Consider the following 17,177-nt stretch of genomic DNA (forward strand, 5'->3'; position numbering starts at 1 on the left):
CTACAGAGCAAGACTCCATCTAAAAAAAAACAAAAAAAGAAGAAAGAAAGCAGGATATAAAACTGGATCAGAAAAAATGCATATTAAATGCTTAAAAAGGCCAGCGCACTGGCTCACACCTGTAATTCCAGCACTTTGGGAGGCTGAGGCGGGCAGATCACCTGAGGTCGGGAGTTTGAGACCAGCGTGGCCAACATGGTAAAACCCCATCTTTACTAAAAATGCAAAAAATTACTCAAGCGTGGTGGCAGGCGCCTCTAATCCCAGCTACTCTGGAGGCTGAGGCAGGAGAATCGCTTGAACCCGGGAAGCGGAGGTTGCAGTGAGCCGAGACCACGCAGACTCCAGAGACAGAGCGAGACTCTGTCTCAAAAAAAAAAACAAAAACAAAAGTGTAAAAACCTACATAAACTACATATACACATAAAAAGATTGGTAGATACACCAAGATGTCCCTTCATCTCTTGGGTGATAATCATCTCTGGATGGTAGATAATAGGTGGATTTTTACTTTCTTTTTTCTTTCTTTATTTCTTCTTTTTTGAGATGGAGTTTTGCTCTTGTTGCCCAGGCTGGAGTGCAATGGTGCAATCTCAGCAACCTCTGCCTCCTGGGTTCAAGTGATTCTCCTGCCTCAGCCTCCTGAGTAGCTGGGATTACAGGCACCCACCACCACCCCCAACTAAATTTTGTTTGTATTTTTTTTAGTAGAGATGGGGTTTCACCATGTTGGCCAAGCTGGTCTTGAACTCCTGACCTAGGTGATCTACCCGCCTTGGCTTCCCAAAGTGCTGGGATGACAGGCATCATTGTGCCTGGCCTTTACTTTCTACTTCAAGTTTTCAGTTTCCTCCATATTTTCTACTATGACCATTTTTTTAATAATAAAAATATAACTTTTTTTTCAAAAAAATTTGGCAGGATTAGAGTATGAAAAAACAGACCAGGCTGTTTTATCACACTTGTAATAGCAGCACTTTGGGAGGCCAAGGTGAGAGGATCACTGGAGCCCAGGAGTTCGAGACCAGCTTGGGCAACATGACAACACCCTGTCTCTACACAAAATTTTTTTAAAAAGAAAAAAATAGGCCGGGCGCGGTGGCTCAAGCCTGTAATCTCAGCACTTTGGGAGGCCGAGGCAGGCGGATCACAAGGTCAGGAGATCGAGACCACAGTGAAACCCCGTCTCTACTAAAAATACAAAAAATTAGCCGGGCGCGGTGGCGGGCGCCTGTAGTCCCAGCTACTCAGGAGGCTGAGGCAGGAGAATGGCGGGAACCCGGGAGGCGGAGCTTGCAGTGAGCCGAGATCGCGCCACTGCACTCCAGCCTGGGCAACAGCGTGAGACTCCGTCCCAAAAAAAAAAAAAAAAAAAAAGAAAAAAATAGCCAGGCATGGCAGCACACGCCTATAGTCTCAGGCACGGAACCTGGGAGGCTAAGGCAGGAGAATCGCTTGAGCCCAGGAGGTTGAGACTGCAGTGAGCCATGATCGCACCAAGGCACTCCAGCCTGGGTGACAAACAAAGCAAGTTCCTGTCCCAAATAAAAAAAAAATCAAATTCATCCACTAAAAAGCAACAGCTTAAAAGTATACATACATAGATGTTAAACGTGTTTCACATGTATGACCTATTTAACAATTTTTTTAAGTTAAAAAAAAAAGGTTTTTGGCTTTGTTCTGTGCCTGTGGGTGTTTTTTTTTTTTTTTTTTTTTTTTTTTGGTTTGGTTTTTTGTTTTTTTTTTTTTTAAGACAGAGTCTCTGTAGCCCAGACTAGAGTGCAGTGGCGCAGTCTCGGTTTACTGCAACCTCCGCCTCCCAGGTTCTAGCAATTCTCCTGACTCAGCCACCCAAGTGGCCAGAATTACAGGCACAAGCCACCACACCCGGCTAATTTTTTGTATTTTTAGTAAAGATGGGGTTTCACCATGTTGGCCAAGCTGGTTTCAAACTCCTAACCCCAAGTGATGAACCTGCTTCGGCCTTCCAAAGTGCTGGGATTACAGGCGTGAGCCACCACGCCCGGCCTAACCATGAGGTTTTTGTAGGAGCAGTGGAACCAACACAGACAACCTCTCAGGTACCACACTGCCTGAGCCCCTCCTCCTACCTTTGAGAGGCAAGGAAGAGGGGGCTGGTACTTCCTCTGGCCCTACCAGGAGGATGCCACCATCTGGTATGGGGTTCCTCACCCTTTAGGCAGAGAAGCTAGATTTGCACACTAACTTGGCCAACAGCCTGGTCCCTTCCTAAATGAGCTATGAGGGCCTATGAGAGCCATCTCTTCCAAAAGGCCCTGCTGTCCAGCCTGTGGGCTGTCAGGCATCTGCAGCAGCCCTACAAAGCCTTCCCTGGGCCACTGTGAACTTACCACTCCATTGGCCAAAACTACATGAGACCAGGCATGAGGGGGGCAAGAGTCAGGAACAGGTTCCAGAAAGTCTAGTTTGAAGTCTCTGAGGTTTGTTCCACTCCAAAGCCCTCTGAACTACTGTTCCTACAGTCTGACCTTAGCACCCATGAAATAAAACCATTTCCCATGGTCACCCTTGAAACTAGTCTTTCTCTCCTTCCCGCCATGAAAGTTCTCTCTGTGGGAAAGCCCCTCCTGTTCTCCACAAAGCATCCTTTCCCCTTTGCTCTCTGCGAGGTGCTGTATCAGCTTGTCCCTCATGTGCTTCCCTTCACTGCTCCGAGAAACCACCTGTCCTCTGTCCCTATCCCTGGGAAACACTGCTTTCCTCCTGTTCCCCCATGAAGCCATTCCCGGATCCATAACTCCTGCTTCCTCTACCCCAAGAAATAGTTTCATCTTAGTTCTCACCAAAACCAGAGGCTGTCTCCACTTAAGGTTATCAGATTTAGCAAAAAGAAATACTGCGCTGGGCATGGTGGCTCATGCCTGTAATCCCAACATTTTGGGAGGCTGAGGTGGGCAGATCACTTGAGATCAGGAGTTCGAGATCAGCCTGGCCAACATGGCAAAACCCCATCTCTACTAAAAATACAAAAATTAGCCAGGCATGGTGCCTCATACCTTTAATTCCAACTACTTGGAAGGCTGAGACACAAGAATCGCTTGAACCCGGGAGTTGGAGGCCGCAGTGAGCTGAGATCGCACCACTGTACTGCGTTCCAGCCTGGGCAACTCCATCTCAAAAAACAAACAAACAAAAAACAAACAAAAAAACCAAAGAAAGAAATACTAGACACCCAGTTAAATTGGGATTTCAAATAAATAACCAGTATTTCTCAGTGTAAATATGTTCCATCTATTTTATCCACCCCAGCTCCACTCTTGAAATATTTCTCCTTCTGTCACTCATAAGAAACACTGTCTTCTTTCTGTTCCACTATAAAACACTCTGTCTCCCAAAACCTCTGTGAAATAATGCCCTCTAAGCCCCTGAAACATGAAGCAATAACCAAAAGGGACAAATTGTTTCTTTCCTGCCCTCTCAATCCCGCCCCTCAAGCTCCTTAATGCTGCCACCCATTGCCTCTTTGGGGAGTGGACACTCCACTACCCCTGTCTCCACACAAAACATCATCTTTTCTCTGTGGGCTACCTGTTCCCTAGAAGGTGATGGCACTCCTGCTATCAAGTAAAACACTTTTCTTCTGTTTCACACCATAGTCGTATCTGATCCCAACTGCCACTTACTTAGTTCTTAGTGGGCACCAGATTCTTACAGCAGCCCTATGAAGTAGGTATTATTATTATTATTATTCCAGTTTTACAACTGGCTCTAGATCACACCATGTTAAGGCAGTCAGATTTGCTTATAGGTATGCCTGACTTCAGAACCTTAGATAAACCCACATTTAACCAGCATTTCCTGGACATTCAGCTTTGTTAAAAATCTCATGAGCAGCCAAGTTGCCACCACCTGCTGTACACTAGAGCACACACCTGCTCCTCCATCTCCCCCATGAAACACTGTTGCCTCAGCAAAGCCCACAGAAAGCTCTCCACTGACCCCCTTTCCCACCCCAGAGAATACTATCTTCTTCCATCTCCCTCCAGGGCACAGTCCCCTTGGCTGTGAACTCCTACACTCCCAGAAGAGGGTCACAGTCAGGCTGTGCTGCCCACATGCCTGGCATCAGGAAACGGGCTGGGGCGAAGGGCATGCCTGCGGTCCCTGTAGCTGGCACTCCAGTCCCTCCCCACCCCTTTCTATAAATAGCCCACCGCTCACTGGCTGCTGGAGCAGTTGCAGCAAGTTTCCATGAGGTCAGCTTCCCAGAGCAGCCTCCAGGCACCCAACACCCACACTTACCTCTCCTGGAGTCCTGTGGCCTGCTTGCCCCTGCAGTGGGCTGTCCCGGGTGCCATGTCTCCGCCGGGCAGGGGGTGTCGGCACCTGGACAGAGGCCTGAGGTGGGGCCTTCCCTAAGCTCTGGGCCCCACATTCTGGAGCTTGACTCAGAGAAGAAATGGGCTTACTGTCGGTGGTGGCCTCTCCTTTGGGCTTTGGAGGGGCGAATCTCTTTCTGTTGAAAGGCCTAGTGGGCTGGGGGGTGAAGGAGTGTGTGGGCTGGCCAGGAGCACCAGGCACCCCCTCATCTCTAGCCCCAATGGGTGCCTTCCCCTTGAGACTCTCTCCAGGCGCCTGGACACTCAGGGTCTGGGGGCCGTCTTCCCCCGGAAGTCTGACTGCCCGGGTGTTCTCCAGGTACATGTCCTTCAAGGAGAAATACATTTCCTGGCCTGGGCCCGGGCCCGGGCCAGGGGCCAGGGCCGGGGCAGGGGCCTTCTGGGCCTTGTCTGGAGTGCCCACAGCAGAGGTTGGCTTCCTGGTACTATCTGTGCCAGAGGACCCAGGCCCCCGTGCAGCCCTGCCTCTGGGCTGGGTCTGAACCTGCTCCACGCCCGCGGGCCCCTGAGTCCCGCAGGAGTCAGGCTCGTCTGAGTTGGGGATGCAGTTTTCTGAAGAAAGGCGGCTTTGGGCTGCCTTCTCTAACTCTGGCTTCCGCAGGCCTTGCTTGGATTCCTCATCTTTCTTTTTCTTCTTGGCCCCACTCTCCTCTTTGAGGACTCTCTGAGGCCCCAGCTCCATGGCGTCACAGATGTATGTCAGCAAGCCATGCTCTCCCTCCTCCCCATTCTCGGGGGCAGCCTCCCCGTTGGTGGTCACTTCTCCAGAAGCAAAACTGTTGATCAGGCCCAAACCTGAGTGCTGAGCAGACTCAGTCTCTCCCTCCTGCCAAACCGCCAGAGTCCCACCCTCAGGCTCCCTGGTAGGGACCGAGGGGTCCAGCGCTTCAGCCCCACTCAGTCGCCGCTTTCGCTGGAAGCGGTCGGGGCTGAGCTTGCGCAGCGTGTCGGCCTCCCCTGGCGCCGCCTTCTCGTGCTTCCAGCTCTGCTCGATCTCGCGCAGCTTTGCCGCAGCCTTGCGCTTCAACTTGGCGAACCAGCGCTGGTGGATCTTGTACTCGGTCATGGTGCCCACCTCCAGGACCCCTGAGCAGGACACAATGCCCTTGCTGTTCTGGGCAGAGGCCTGGTAGATGGCAGCATCTTCTTCTCGACACCTAGAGGTAGGAGCGTGAGGTGCCACCTCTCCCCTCCTGGGAGGTGAGAGCCCCCACACCCCCCAGCCAGAGCCGTTCAGAGCCGGGCACGCTTCCCCCTCCCCACTGCAAGCCCTGCTGTGTGCCACGCCCCATCTCACACGTCACAACATACAACACCCTCCATTACAGTTGAGGAAACTGAGGCTGGCAAAAGGGTGGCGGCTGACCAAGGCCATACTGTCCCAGGAGGGATTAGACTTGGGGCCCAGGAGAGCTCCCTTCAGAAGCATGTGACCAACACAGCCCCTTGTGAAGTCATGATGATACAGTTGCTTTTTTTGGCTGCTGACCTCATGGAAAATATTTCTGTAGGTCAGGACCTCCACTGGTTGCACCAGCTCTCTGTCAGGAATACTCCCACCCTGGCCTTAGGAGCTCCCAGACACTGGAAGGCAGATGTGGTTCACCAGGTAGTTCAACCACACAGCAGAACCCCGCCCGCCATCCCCAGAGAGTGCCTGGGCATCTCCATCTAGACTACTCCATTTCTGAGGGCAGGACCCCAGCCAAAGGGCCCTCGGGAGGGCAAAGAGAGCAAAACAGGCCCTTCTCCCTCACCTGTACAGCTGCAGTGTGTGGCGGTTGCCCTGATGAGTGATCTCATATTTTGGCAAGCCACAGTAGCGGTCCAGCTCCGTATCATCCTTGTACCAGGTCACCTCTGGCTCTGGGTATCCTGAGAAAGAAGCAGGAGATTGGGTTGCAGGAAGGCCAGTTCCAAAATAATGGGAAGAGGCCAGGCACTGTGGCTCACACCTGTAATTCCAGCACTTTGGGAGGCTGAGGTAGGCAGATCACCTGAGGTCAGGAGTTTGAGACCAGCCTGGCCAACATGGTGAAACCCAGTCTCTACTAAAAATACAAAAAAAAAAAAAATTACCCAGACATGGTGGCGGGCTCCTGTAATCCCAGCTCCTTGGGAGGCTGAGGCAGGAGAATCGCTTGAACCCAGGAGGTGGAGGTTGCAGTGAGCCAAGATCTCGCCACTGCACTCCAGCCTAGGCGATAGAGTGAGACTCCATCTCAGTAATAATAATAATAATAATAATAATAATAATAATAATAATAGGAGGAGAGAACACGAGGCCATGGCTTTCCAGACCACCTGAAGAGACTGGACAGGACCACCTGCCCCAGGCTTGCTGGAAGAACAGAGCCACCGTATGATAGCTCAACTTATTTTTAGAAGCTGGTCCCTGTCAAAGCTGAAAACAATTCCCCCTCAGCAGTAGGAAGGAAAATATGGAGGAGAAACTTCCTAGCTTCCTAATGGGAAGGGAGACAAGGAGTTTCCAGAAATCCCTGGCTCCTGGGAATAAGCTTCCTTCTATAGTGGCCCGTTCTACTTCCTCAACTGCAGTAAGGGCTCTATCTACAGAGATCTCCTCCCCCATGTCCCACCATGAGCATCTCTTCCAAGAGCCCTCCTTCTTTCATTTCAGGTTCCTGAGCTGTTAGGATTATTTGACAACATGGCTAAAGCATCTATCTGTCCACCCATTCATTCATTTACCTATCGTCCATCTGTCCACACATCTACACCCTTCCTACCCACCCTGTCACTGCAGTGACACTGACTGAGGTGTCTGCCCAGCCCCTTCTCGGGCACTTCCAGCCCACCCACAGGAGGAGCTCCCAGCTGTTACTGTCACATATCCCTTATCTCTCTGTCCATAGTTGATTGGTTCAGTAATGGAGAGCAAATCAGCTAATCTAGCTAATTATTTGACCAAGTATTTGGGAATTAGGACCTACAGACAGTCTACCATTGTGTCTGGAAATTTAGTTTCAAAAGAGTAGAGCAGCCATGTTCTGCCACGTGGACTGAGAAGCAAACACTACAGTGAGAGATGGAAAAAGGAAGTCGATGTTCAGGATTGAATAAGAAGTGGAAGACAGAGGGAGTTCCAAGATATTTCCAAGTACTAGTTCCATTCCTTGCCTGGGCACAGCTGCCCTCCTCTTGTCAATTCCATAAGAAGCCCCTCTGGACTTACCAATGAATGCTGATTCATATCTTAAGCTGACTGATCTGCATTACTTGCTCGAAATGAGACTGCTAACATACATTCACTCAAAGATATATATTAAGTATACATGAACAGCAAGCTAGGGTTATGAGGACACAGAACCACATGAGACAGGGTCTCTGCTCTCCAGGAGATTATTGTGCGAAAGAGAAGGTGAGACATGGCCAGGTGCAGTGGCTCAAGCCTGTAATCCCAGCACTTTGGAAGGCCAAGGTGGGCGGATCACGAGGTCAGATCGAGACCATCCTGGCTAACACAGTGAAACCCCGTCTCTACTAAAAATACAAAAAAAATTAGCCGGGCATGGTGGCAGATGCCTGTAGTCCCAGCTGCTCAGGAGGCTGAGGCAGGAGAATGGCGTGAACCCGGGAGGCGGAGCTTGCAGTGAGCCGAGATCACACCACTGCACTCCAGCCTGGGCAACAGAGCAAGACTCAGTCTCAAAAAAAAAAAAAAAAAAAAAAGAAAAAAAAGAAAAGGTGAGACATGGCATGCACCCGCACAAGGCAGCAATGCACCTAGCATCTGCACAGGTGCTCTGCCTTTCCTACTGCCTACAGATACACCATGCTCCTAAGTAAAGCTTCCCCTCACTGGATCCTACCTGCTCGTGCCTAATCAAGGACATTTCTCCAGCAATTATTCCAGCTCACTCCTGCATCATCAAATTTTTCCTCTCTGTTACATCTTTCCCATCAACGTACAAGCCTGCTCTACTGTGTCCTTCTTTAAAAAGAACTTCCTTTGACCCCACAGCCTCCTCCAACCCCTGCTCTTATTTCTCTGCTCTCTGCTTTACAGAAAAATTCTTTGAAAGAGCTGCCTGTACTCACTGTCTTCATTTTCCTTACTCCAGTCAGACTTTTATAGCCTCTCTTGCACCAGAATTGCTCTTGTCAAAGTCACCCATAACTTGTACATTGCCAAATCCAATTCCTATGCCCATCTGCCTAATCCATCAGCAGTACCAAACCCACTTCCTGAAACCTTTGCTTCACTTGCTTTTAGGACACCGCTCTTTCTAACTACTCCTCCTACTTCACTGGCTGCTTTTCCTGAGCTCTTCATCAGTCCTCCCCTCCCACCTAGACCTGCCCCAGAGCTCAGGCCCCAGAACCATTTTCCATACTCTATCCCTACTCACAACCCAGAAGGTCCTAAATCTGTCCTGTGGCTTTCAAATATATGTATGCTTATGGACTCCCAAATTTCTATCTCCAGCCCAGTCTGCTACCCCAGTCATTATTTCTGACTGCATACCTGGCATTTCCACTTGAAGGTCTAAGAGGTATCAAGCTTACCATGTCCCATCCAAGCTCCTTAGTCTGCCCTCCAAGCCAGTTCCCACAAATCTTAGTAAATAGCAACTTCATCCCTATATTTGGTTCAGGCCAAGACCTGGAGGCAATCCTGTATTCCTTTCCTTGTCTCACCTCTACTCCATCAAGCAATCTTGCTGGCCCTCCCTTAGAATATATCTAGAATCCGATCACTCCTTGCCATTCCGCACCAACAGCTTGGTCCACATTCCCGTCACCTCACACCTCAATTCCTACAATAACCTCCTCACTGATCTCGCTGCTTGGCTCTCTTCAGCCCATTCTCAGCAGAAAAGACAGAGTGATCCTTTTAAATAATGTTAGATCATGGTGCCCCTTTGCTCAAAACACCCCAATGAGCTCCATTTCACGCAGCCCTCATGATCTGGGCCCTGTGACCATGCTGGCCCCACCTCCCTCCACTTTCCCCCAGCTTGCTGTACCCACTCATGTGGTCCCGCTGGCTTGCCTCACACACCATAGGAGCACCATGCCTTGACTCCTGCAGGGCTCTGTCACTTCTCTAGAGAGGCCTTCCCTACCACCCTGTGTAAAGCAGCAACACTGTCTCCCAGGCACTTGCTATTCCTCTTACTATGTTTATTCTTCTTCATAGAACACATTGCTACGTGACATATTATACACTTAGGAGTGTGTTGGTTTACGTCCATCCTTTCCATGACAAACATCAGCTCCATGACAGCAGGGACTTATCTGTGTTATTCACTGCTGTGTCCCCAGTTCCTAGAATAGTCCCTGGTATGGAATCAACACTCATTAAATATTTATAGATGAATAAATGAAGCAATGCACTAAGTGCTTAGGGCTGCAGAGAAGGGAGCAATCACCTCTGGCTAGAGACTCAGGAAAAGCTTTTGTAGTGAGTGGCACCTGAACTCAACTTGGAAGGTGGGCAGGATTTCAGGAAACATGGGTTCCGTGCCTCTGATCTCCCGCTTCCCCTCAGCTCTCATGTCACCTGTACTTCCGCTTCACAGCACTAATCACAATACTGTCATTGACTACTTCCTTGCCTATCTCTCCTGCTAGACTTAGGTCCCATGTGGGTAGAAACTGTATCTTGTTCACTGCTATATCCCCACCACCTAAGACAGTGCCTGACACTGGTGTGGTAATTACTTAAAAGAAATCTGTGGGACGATAAGTAAATGAGTGAGTAGGGTGAACACACAAGGTGGATGGGAAGGGCATGCCTGACAAGGGAACCCCAACAGGAGAGGGGGAGGGTGACAAGCAAAGGGCATGCTGGGGAACTGCGTACAGGAGCAGGGAGCAGGGGAGGCGAGACTGCAGCAGTGTCGGCCAGGAACAAACTCTGGGCAGCCCTGGCTGTAAAGCGAGCCCCATGTTTCCACTGTGAGCTAAACCCCCTGGTTACATCACTGTGTGTGTGGCCAGAGCCAGCACAGGTGTCCTCACCATCCTGTGAGATGATCTCATCCCTACAAGGGCCCAGCTCAGAGCCTCCCTACCCCATGACCCACCCAGCACAGCCTCAGTCTCCAGGGCATCTGAGTCCAGCCAGATGCTCAGGCAAGAGGGCAGGGGTGGGGCAAGGAGAGAGGAGCTGAATGGACTCCACAGCCCCAGGGCTGGGGCCTCAGCCTCCATGCCACCCTCTGGTGCTGCCTCTACACAGCAGGCACCAATCCAATAGCTTAGGGGCTTCATAACCACAATGAGCTTTGGAAGCAAATTTATTTGGGAGAACACATTGCCTTGAGCCCTGAATAATGTGAACTATATCCTAAAATGCATAAAAGCAGGAGGGCTCTGGGTCCTTCACTCCCAACTATGCATTTGTGCATGTCCACAGGCAGGTGTGCACACACTTCCAGCCCTGGCCAGGAGAGCCCACAGCAGCACTTGAGCCTGTGGCCTTCCCTCGGCCCCTTCACACCCTGTGACATCTGTTTCACAGCCAGCAGACCTGACTCAAGAACCCACCTTGGAAACTTGCAGCCTTGTCCCAACCGTTCCCAGTTCACAGAAGCTCTGATTCAAAAGAATAATGAATGGAAATGTAAAGTTTTCAAAAAGCTTTCAAATACATAGAATTTCATTTGACCCTCAGAACACTCCTGTGCAAATGATTGCTAACATTAATGAAGACTTACTATGTGCCAGATACTAAGCTGAATACTTCTCATGTATTATCTCATCTAATCCTCACAAAAATCCTATGAGGAATGCACTCTGCTACTAATCTCCAATTTAAGGACGAGGAAATCCCAGCTCATGAAATTAAAGCTCTTGTCCAAAGTTATCTAGCTAGCAAGTAGAGAGCCAGAATTCAAATCCCTCTCTTCTATAACACAGGCCAGTATTTTACTTCCTATTTTACACAAAAAGAAAATGAGGCTCAGAGAAGCTAAGTAACACCCAGGGTCACACAGCCAGCATGTGGCAAAGCCCTAGGTTTCCTTTTCCTTTCTCCAGTACTCTTTCCACTGGGGTTACTGGGACCAATATATAAGTTTTCGCTCCCAACAGTCATTTTTAGACTTACTTCTCTAAAAAAGTTTCTTCAGGAACATGGTCCTGTTTTAGAAGACTCAATCCCTTTGTACAACCTGCCCACTGTTGATGCTTCCTCCTTCCAGCCCAATATGAACATGTGCACCCACATGCAAACACACACACACACACAACATAGAATCTACAACAGAGTTGAGGAGAGTGGAGGAGGGAAGCCCCTGTGCTGGAGAGAGTGGGCTGCCTCAAGGAAGACAGTAGCACTCTGACCAGAGGGGCTCCTGGGGCAGACAGGAGCTAGCGGAGGCCCACTATCTTCCCATAAGCCTACTGTGAGTTGGAAGAACCCCAGGGCCTTGCCTCTCTTCTCCGTGACCCCAAGGGCTTCCATCACAGGTCAGCCAGCAGGAGCACTGCTGGCACAGATGACTCTCCCTCACCTGGACTAAGTTCTGACCACCAGGAAAGCATCACCTCTGCCTGGCAGGGCCCTGGTGGGCTCACTCATCCTAGCCTTGTTTAGGAAATGCTATCAGCAGTGAGGAAGGAAGAGTGCACATGTGGTCACTCTGGAGACAAGCCAGGAGCAAAACAGCAGCCTCACACAGAGGCCAGTCTCAGCCAGAGATCCACCTCTCCAGTCTAGAGAGCTCCTGTGTCTAACCCTGACTCTTTAGTTTGCAGAACCTTCCACGTTGCCCCTCCTCTCCCCCCACCCCTCTCCTACAGCCTGCATTTTCTCCTTGCTAATTGGAAAAGGCTTGTTTGAGGTGTACTGTGGTGATCATAGAGACCTCTTTCCTAATGTACTACACAAAACTCAGGAAAGCTGAGATTCTGAATGTATGTGAGGATTAGTGGGGGCAGGAGAGGAGAAGATCAACAATGGACTAAAGTATGGATATCAGAGGTAGCCAGAGCCCCAGAAACCTTACAGACTTCATTGGTAGTGTTGTAGATCTTGGCACAGTAGGTGCTATGATATACACAGTAGGTAGGTTGTATGATATACAACCATATATCATAAAATAAATCTCTGAGCAGCCCTGCCTGGTCGTCATGAGATGTGGCAGAAAAGGTTGCTCCTTTGGATTGGGCTTGAAACAGGGAACAGCTTACTTCCACGATGACACTGGGAATATTTGATAAAATACTCATGATTCTATAAGCCAGACTCATGTCTGGCATCTCCACATTGCTCTCAAACTCCGTGGCTACAAAGAAAAGAATGGAAAAGGAGAGGAAGGAGAGCCATCTCTGACACCTGCACCTCTCAAGTGGTCCCAGGTCCCCACTGCAGCTGCTGTTACCCAGGTATCAAAGCTGTGGCTGAAATGAACAGCCAATGTGGAAAGTGGAAAAGATACTGGTTTTGTCATCAGCACAGTCAAGGTTCACTGTGGTCATCTGATATGTACTGAGCATCTTTGTGCCAGCTCTGGAGAGGCATGATGTGTCAGGTGTGTGCCCTGTCCTTGTAGATGTCATGATCTTGTTGGGGAGAGAGATGTGTAAACAAAAAAACTATGTGGTGGAGGATGGAGCAAGAGCTCTCCTGGAAACACCGGAGATGACCTCCCAGAGGGCAAGCCCCTTGAAAGGTGAGAAGGATTTTGCCAGGCAGAAAATGAGTAGGCTTCTAGGTAAAAAGGCAGAATGAACATGCCATCTATCTTCACACCCTTCCTGAAGCTCACTAAACTGCCCTGAAAAGACTTTTTAATCAACAAAGATGAAGTGAACAGGCAAGGAGACTAATAGGAGCAACAAAATTTTGAAAGTTAGAAAGCAGATGGACAAGTGGAAACTGACTTAGCAGACTCAAGACAGCTCAACCCTAAGCTAGCAGTGGAGAAAACTGAGAACTATCCTTTTGACACCAGAAAATCCCCAAAGGGCCTAAGAATTGGCAAATTGGTACCTCTGGAACTGGGAGAAAGAGGAAGGAAGAAAGGTTAAAAGGTGCTTAGAAAATAGATCTCTGGAACCCTTCACCCATTCTATCTCACTGGATGACTGCTCCTTCCCCACCACAGCCAAAGGTGAAGTTTATTATTTGGAAATGTAAAAGTCTGCCCTGAGAATAAGCCAGCATAACTGAGGGCATGACTATTCTATGAAAAATAGAAAAATGTAATAACCATGTATCATAAAATAAATGTCTTATGCTGAGAGCCCACCCAGCCCTCTGATCTGCATAACTCCCAGAAAACCTTTTGCTAGGAAACCTCACTAGTCCAAGAGGAAGAAACTAAAGAAACTTACTTGGCAGTTCCCAACAGTAGCTACCTAGATCACCCTACAGTAAACAGCCAAGTTTTCAGGCCCCTCCTCCTTGCTCAGAACCTCTGATCAGCTTGTAAGTCTCCTACTCTTGCTCATTGTCTGACAGCCAAAGATTTCTAGATATGGGAGGAAAGCCTGTAATTGAAGATTGATGACAAAATTAAATTAAACAGAGAAAAAGCAAGACAGAAGAAAAACTACGCAAGGAAAAGGAAACTTTTAGTAAACTATCATTAATAAGCGTCTCAGACAGCTAAGAAAAGATACTACATTCATGAAAAGTGCAGGATGCTTACAGAAAATGACAAAAATTAAAACCCTTGGAAATTAAAATTCAGTAGAAGAGTTGAAAGATAAAACTGAGGAAATCTCCCAGAAAGTAGAGCAAAAGACAAATAGATGAAAGGGGAATAAAGGATAAGAAAATAAAAGTCCATGTCCAGGGGAACAGCTATCCAAACAGGAGTTCGTAAAGTAAGATGACAGAAAACAGGAGGATAAAATCAAATTTCCCAGAACTAAAGGCTCTCCGTTTCCAACTGAAAGCATCTAAGCATGTTCCAGGGTGAAGAGACCCATATCAAAATACATCATTATGAAATACCAGAACACTCTTACAAGCTTCCAGAGAGAAAAACTGGTCACATGCAAGGAATTAGGATCAAACTGTCTTCTCACTCTGAAAAGCAATATTGGAAGCAAAAAGATAATGGAACAATGTCTAAAATTCTGAAGGAAAATTATTTTCAGCTTCTAATTCTATACCCAGCCAAATTCCCAAGAAAAAGTAAAGTAGAAAAAAAGAGGCCGGGTACACTGGTTCATGCCTGCTATAATCCCAGCACTTTGGGAGGCCAAGGTGGGAGGATTGCTTGAGCCCAGGAGTTTGAGACCAGCCTGGCAACATAGTAGGACTTAGTCTACCACACACACACACACACATACACACACACACAAAATAAGCTGGGCGTGGTGGCACATGCCTGTGGTCCCAGCTACTCAGGAGGCTGAGGCAAGAAGATCACCTGAGCCGGGGAGGTTGAGGCTACAGTGATCTGTGATCATGCCACTGCACTCCAGCCTGGGTGACAGAGGAAACCTTGCCTCAAAAAACCAACCAACCAACCAACAAAAACATTTTCAGACACAAGGAATCCAACATCTGTTTCCCATGTACTCTTTCTAGAAAGCTACCAAAACAAGAATGTAAATCAAGAAAGAAAAAAATGTAGAATACAAAAAGCAGGAAAGTTATCACAGAAGAGAGGTAAAGCAAATCTAGAGGATAGCAACTGTGTACCAGATACAGGGAGAAATGAAGGCACATTGGAGCAGAGGGACTCAAGGGAGAGCAAGGTCCAGACCTTGCCATCACCATGCCCTCTGCTACTCCACCATCTTCAGGACCTGATGAAACCACTCGGGCAGTATTCAATAAAGCAAAAAAATAAACCAACAAAGGAAGACATGAGATCCAGGAAGTTGAATTAACCCCACAGAAAAGCAAAGGAAAGACCCAGGATAACAGCTGTGTATCAGGCCCCAAAAGGCTAGCAGTTCAGATAAAAGAAGAATGGAGAGCTCCAAGAGGAATATCTCCAAGGAAAGTAACTGCCAGATTACTGATGTCATTGACCTTGCAGAATATTGTCTTAAGAGGCTATTAGGAGGTATAAGAAAAATTAGCAACAGATACCAAAAAAAGAAACAAATAAAAAACTATGGAAAGTACTAACCTTAGGAAAAACAAAAGAAAAAAAATATGCATAGTATGCTACAATGTTCAGTTACAAATAATATTGCATAGGCATAATAAGGTAAACAGTAAAATTGATTTAAGCAAAAATTATGATATAACTGAAGCAGGATAGTTTTAGAAAACTATCATTAATAACAGTCAAGGAAGTAACCATGTCCTCAGGACACAGCAACCATCGGGACCATACAGTCAACACAATTAAGCCCTAGCATGGGCATTGTAAAGTTCATTAAAGCAAAGCTATCTCCAGTAGGGAAAGAAAGCAGGAGCATTTTGATTTTACCTGTCCTCAAACTCACCCTTTGCTCATTGTAATAGTAAAAAACACACCCCTGGGTGGAGATTTAAGATGCATGTCTCATTAGCATGGGTGTGGTGGCATGCGCCTGTGGTCCCAGCTACTCATGATGTTTGAACAAGCATGTACAGCTACTGCGCATGTGCACCCAGAAGACCACCCAGAACATGCTTACGAGCAACACCTCTTCCTACCGCCTCATGAATAATCATGTAAAACTTACAGAAAGGTAGTTTCCCTAGGTACCAGTCTTTGCTGTCTCATCCTCACGAGAAGCCCAAGCTGAATCTTCTCTCTCTCAGGTGTCCTGTCTATTCTGCACCTAACTTTTACAGTATTCTTTTTCCTTTGCAATAAATTGTTCTATCTCCTTTGCTGTGTGTCTTTTGTTTAAACCTTTTTAAACTAAGAAGATGAGAACCAAAGTCCCACAATTGCTGTCAACATAATTATATGAATAAGATAAGTTTAGGGAAATAGAGAAAATGATGGTATAAAAGAGCTAATTCCTTATCTACCATAACAGGAAGATAATAGAGAACATCTAAATATGAAGAATTTCACGTAGTACTCAGCATGATGGAAATGTATACATGCCAGAAGAAACAGCTAAAAGCTGAAAACAGTTGCTTCTGGGAAGACAAATTGAGAGGGGTGAACTGCTGTATTTTGAAGTATGCCTTTTAGTATAATTTGAAGTCTTAAATTATGTGCATATATTAATTTGACAAAGTAAAATTTAATTTTCTTTAAAAAGAAGCATTAAGGACTTTCTAAATAGAGAAAATCAGATGTGCAGAAGCACGAAGCTGTGAAAGAATTGGGTTTTTCTAGGAAACTCTAAGTGCCACAGTAACACAAGAGATGCAGGTGGGAAGCAGCATCAGATGCCCGAGAGCAAAAGCAGTGTCTCCCTCACCAGTGCTGCAGACTTTGGCAATGCATCAACCTCTTTCAGCTTCCTCCTTGGTAAAATTTGACTAAAAAATAGCACTTACTTCATAGGGATTTGTAAGAATGCAATGACAATGGAAACAGACAACTCGTGAAATTCACCATATGCCATACAAAGATATGGGATGAATACCTATGTCCCTCGGAGCAGAGTGTTCTCAGTCTGCAGCTCAGAGGGTTGAGTAAGGGTGAGAACTGCCCAAGTGAGAAGCTGTTTACTGGCTGGGGTAAACAAGTCCCCCAGAATTAGGGAATGTCACAGCTGGAAACCACAAATGCCCTTGACTTACAGAAACAACAGGCTCTCCAGAGGGAGCCTGGGCCTGGGATCTGATAGCTGCACAGCTGGGAGGGGTGGGTACCCATTCATGGGTCCTGCAGGCCCTGAGGCTGGTCAGGTTGGAGTCTCTACTGGGTGGTCTGGGGGAGAGGCAATGTCTGGAACCACCCTTCC

At 47.7% G+C, this 17,177-nt stretch overlaps 1 protein-coding gene across 4 annotated transcripts in view; it reads right to left on the bottom strand.

Moving 5' to 3' along the window:
• Positions 1–17,177, bottom strand: part of ALPK3 (alpha kinase 3) — a 61,338-nt gene that overhangs the window by 32,742 nt on the left and 11,419 nt on the right. For all 4 annotated transcript variants that reach the window (XM_065548340.2, XM_045395940.2, XM_045395939.2 and 1 more), the window contains 2 exons: positions 6,140–6,257; positions 4,285–5,539 (listed from right to left, as the gene is read on the bottom strand). In XM_065548340.2, the coding sequence (XP_065404412.1) occupies positions 4,285–5,539; positions 6,140–6,257 (1,373 nt within the window). The remainder of the gene's footprint in view (positions 1–4,284; positions 5,540–6,139; positions 6,258–17,177) is intronic.

Source organism: Macaca fascicularis, chromosome 7 (genome assembly GCF_037993035.2).
Source record: "Macaca fascicularis isolate 582-1 chromosome 7, T2T-MFA8v1.1".
Lineage (NCBI taxonomy): Eukaryota > Metazoa > Chordata > Mammalia > Primates > Cercopithecidae > Macaca > Macaca fascicularis.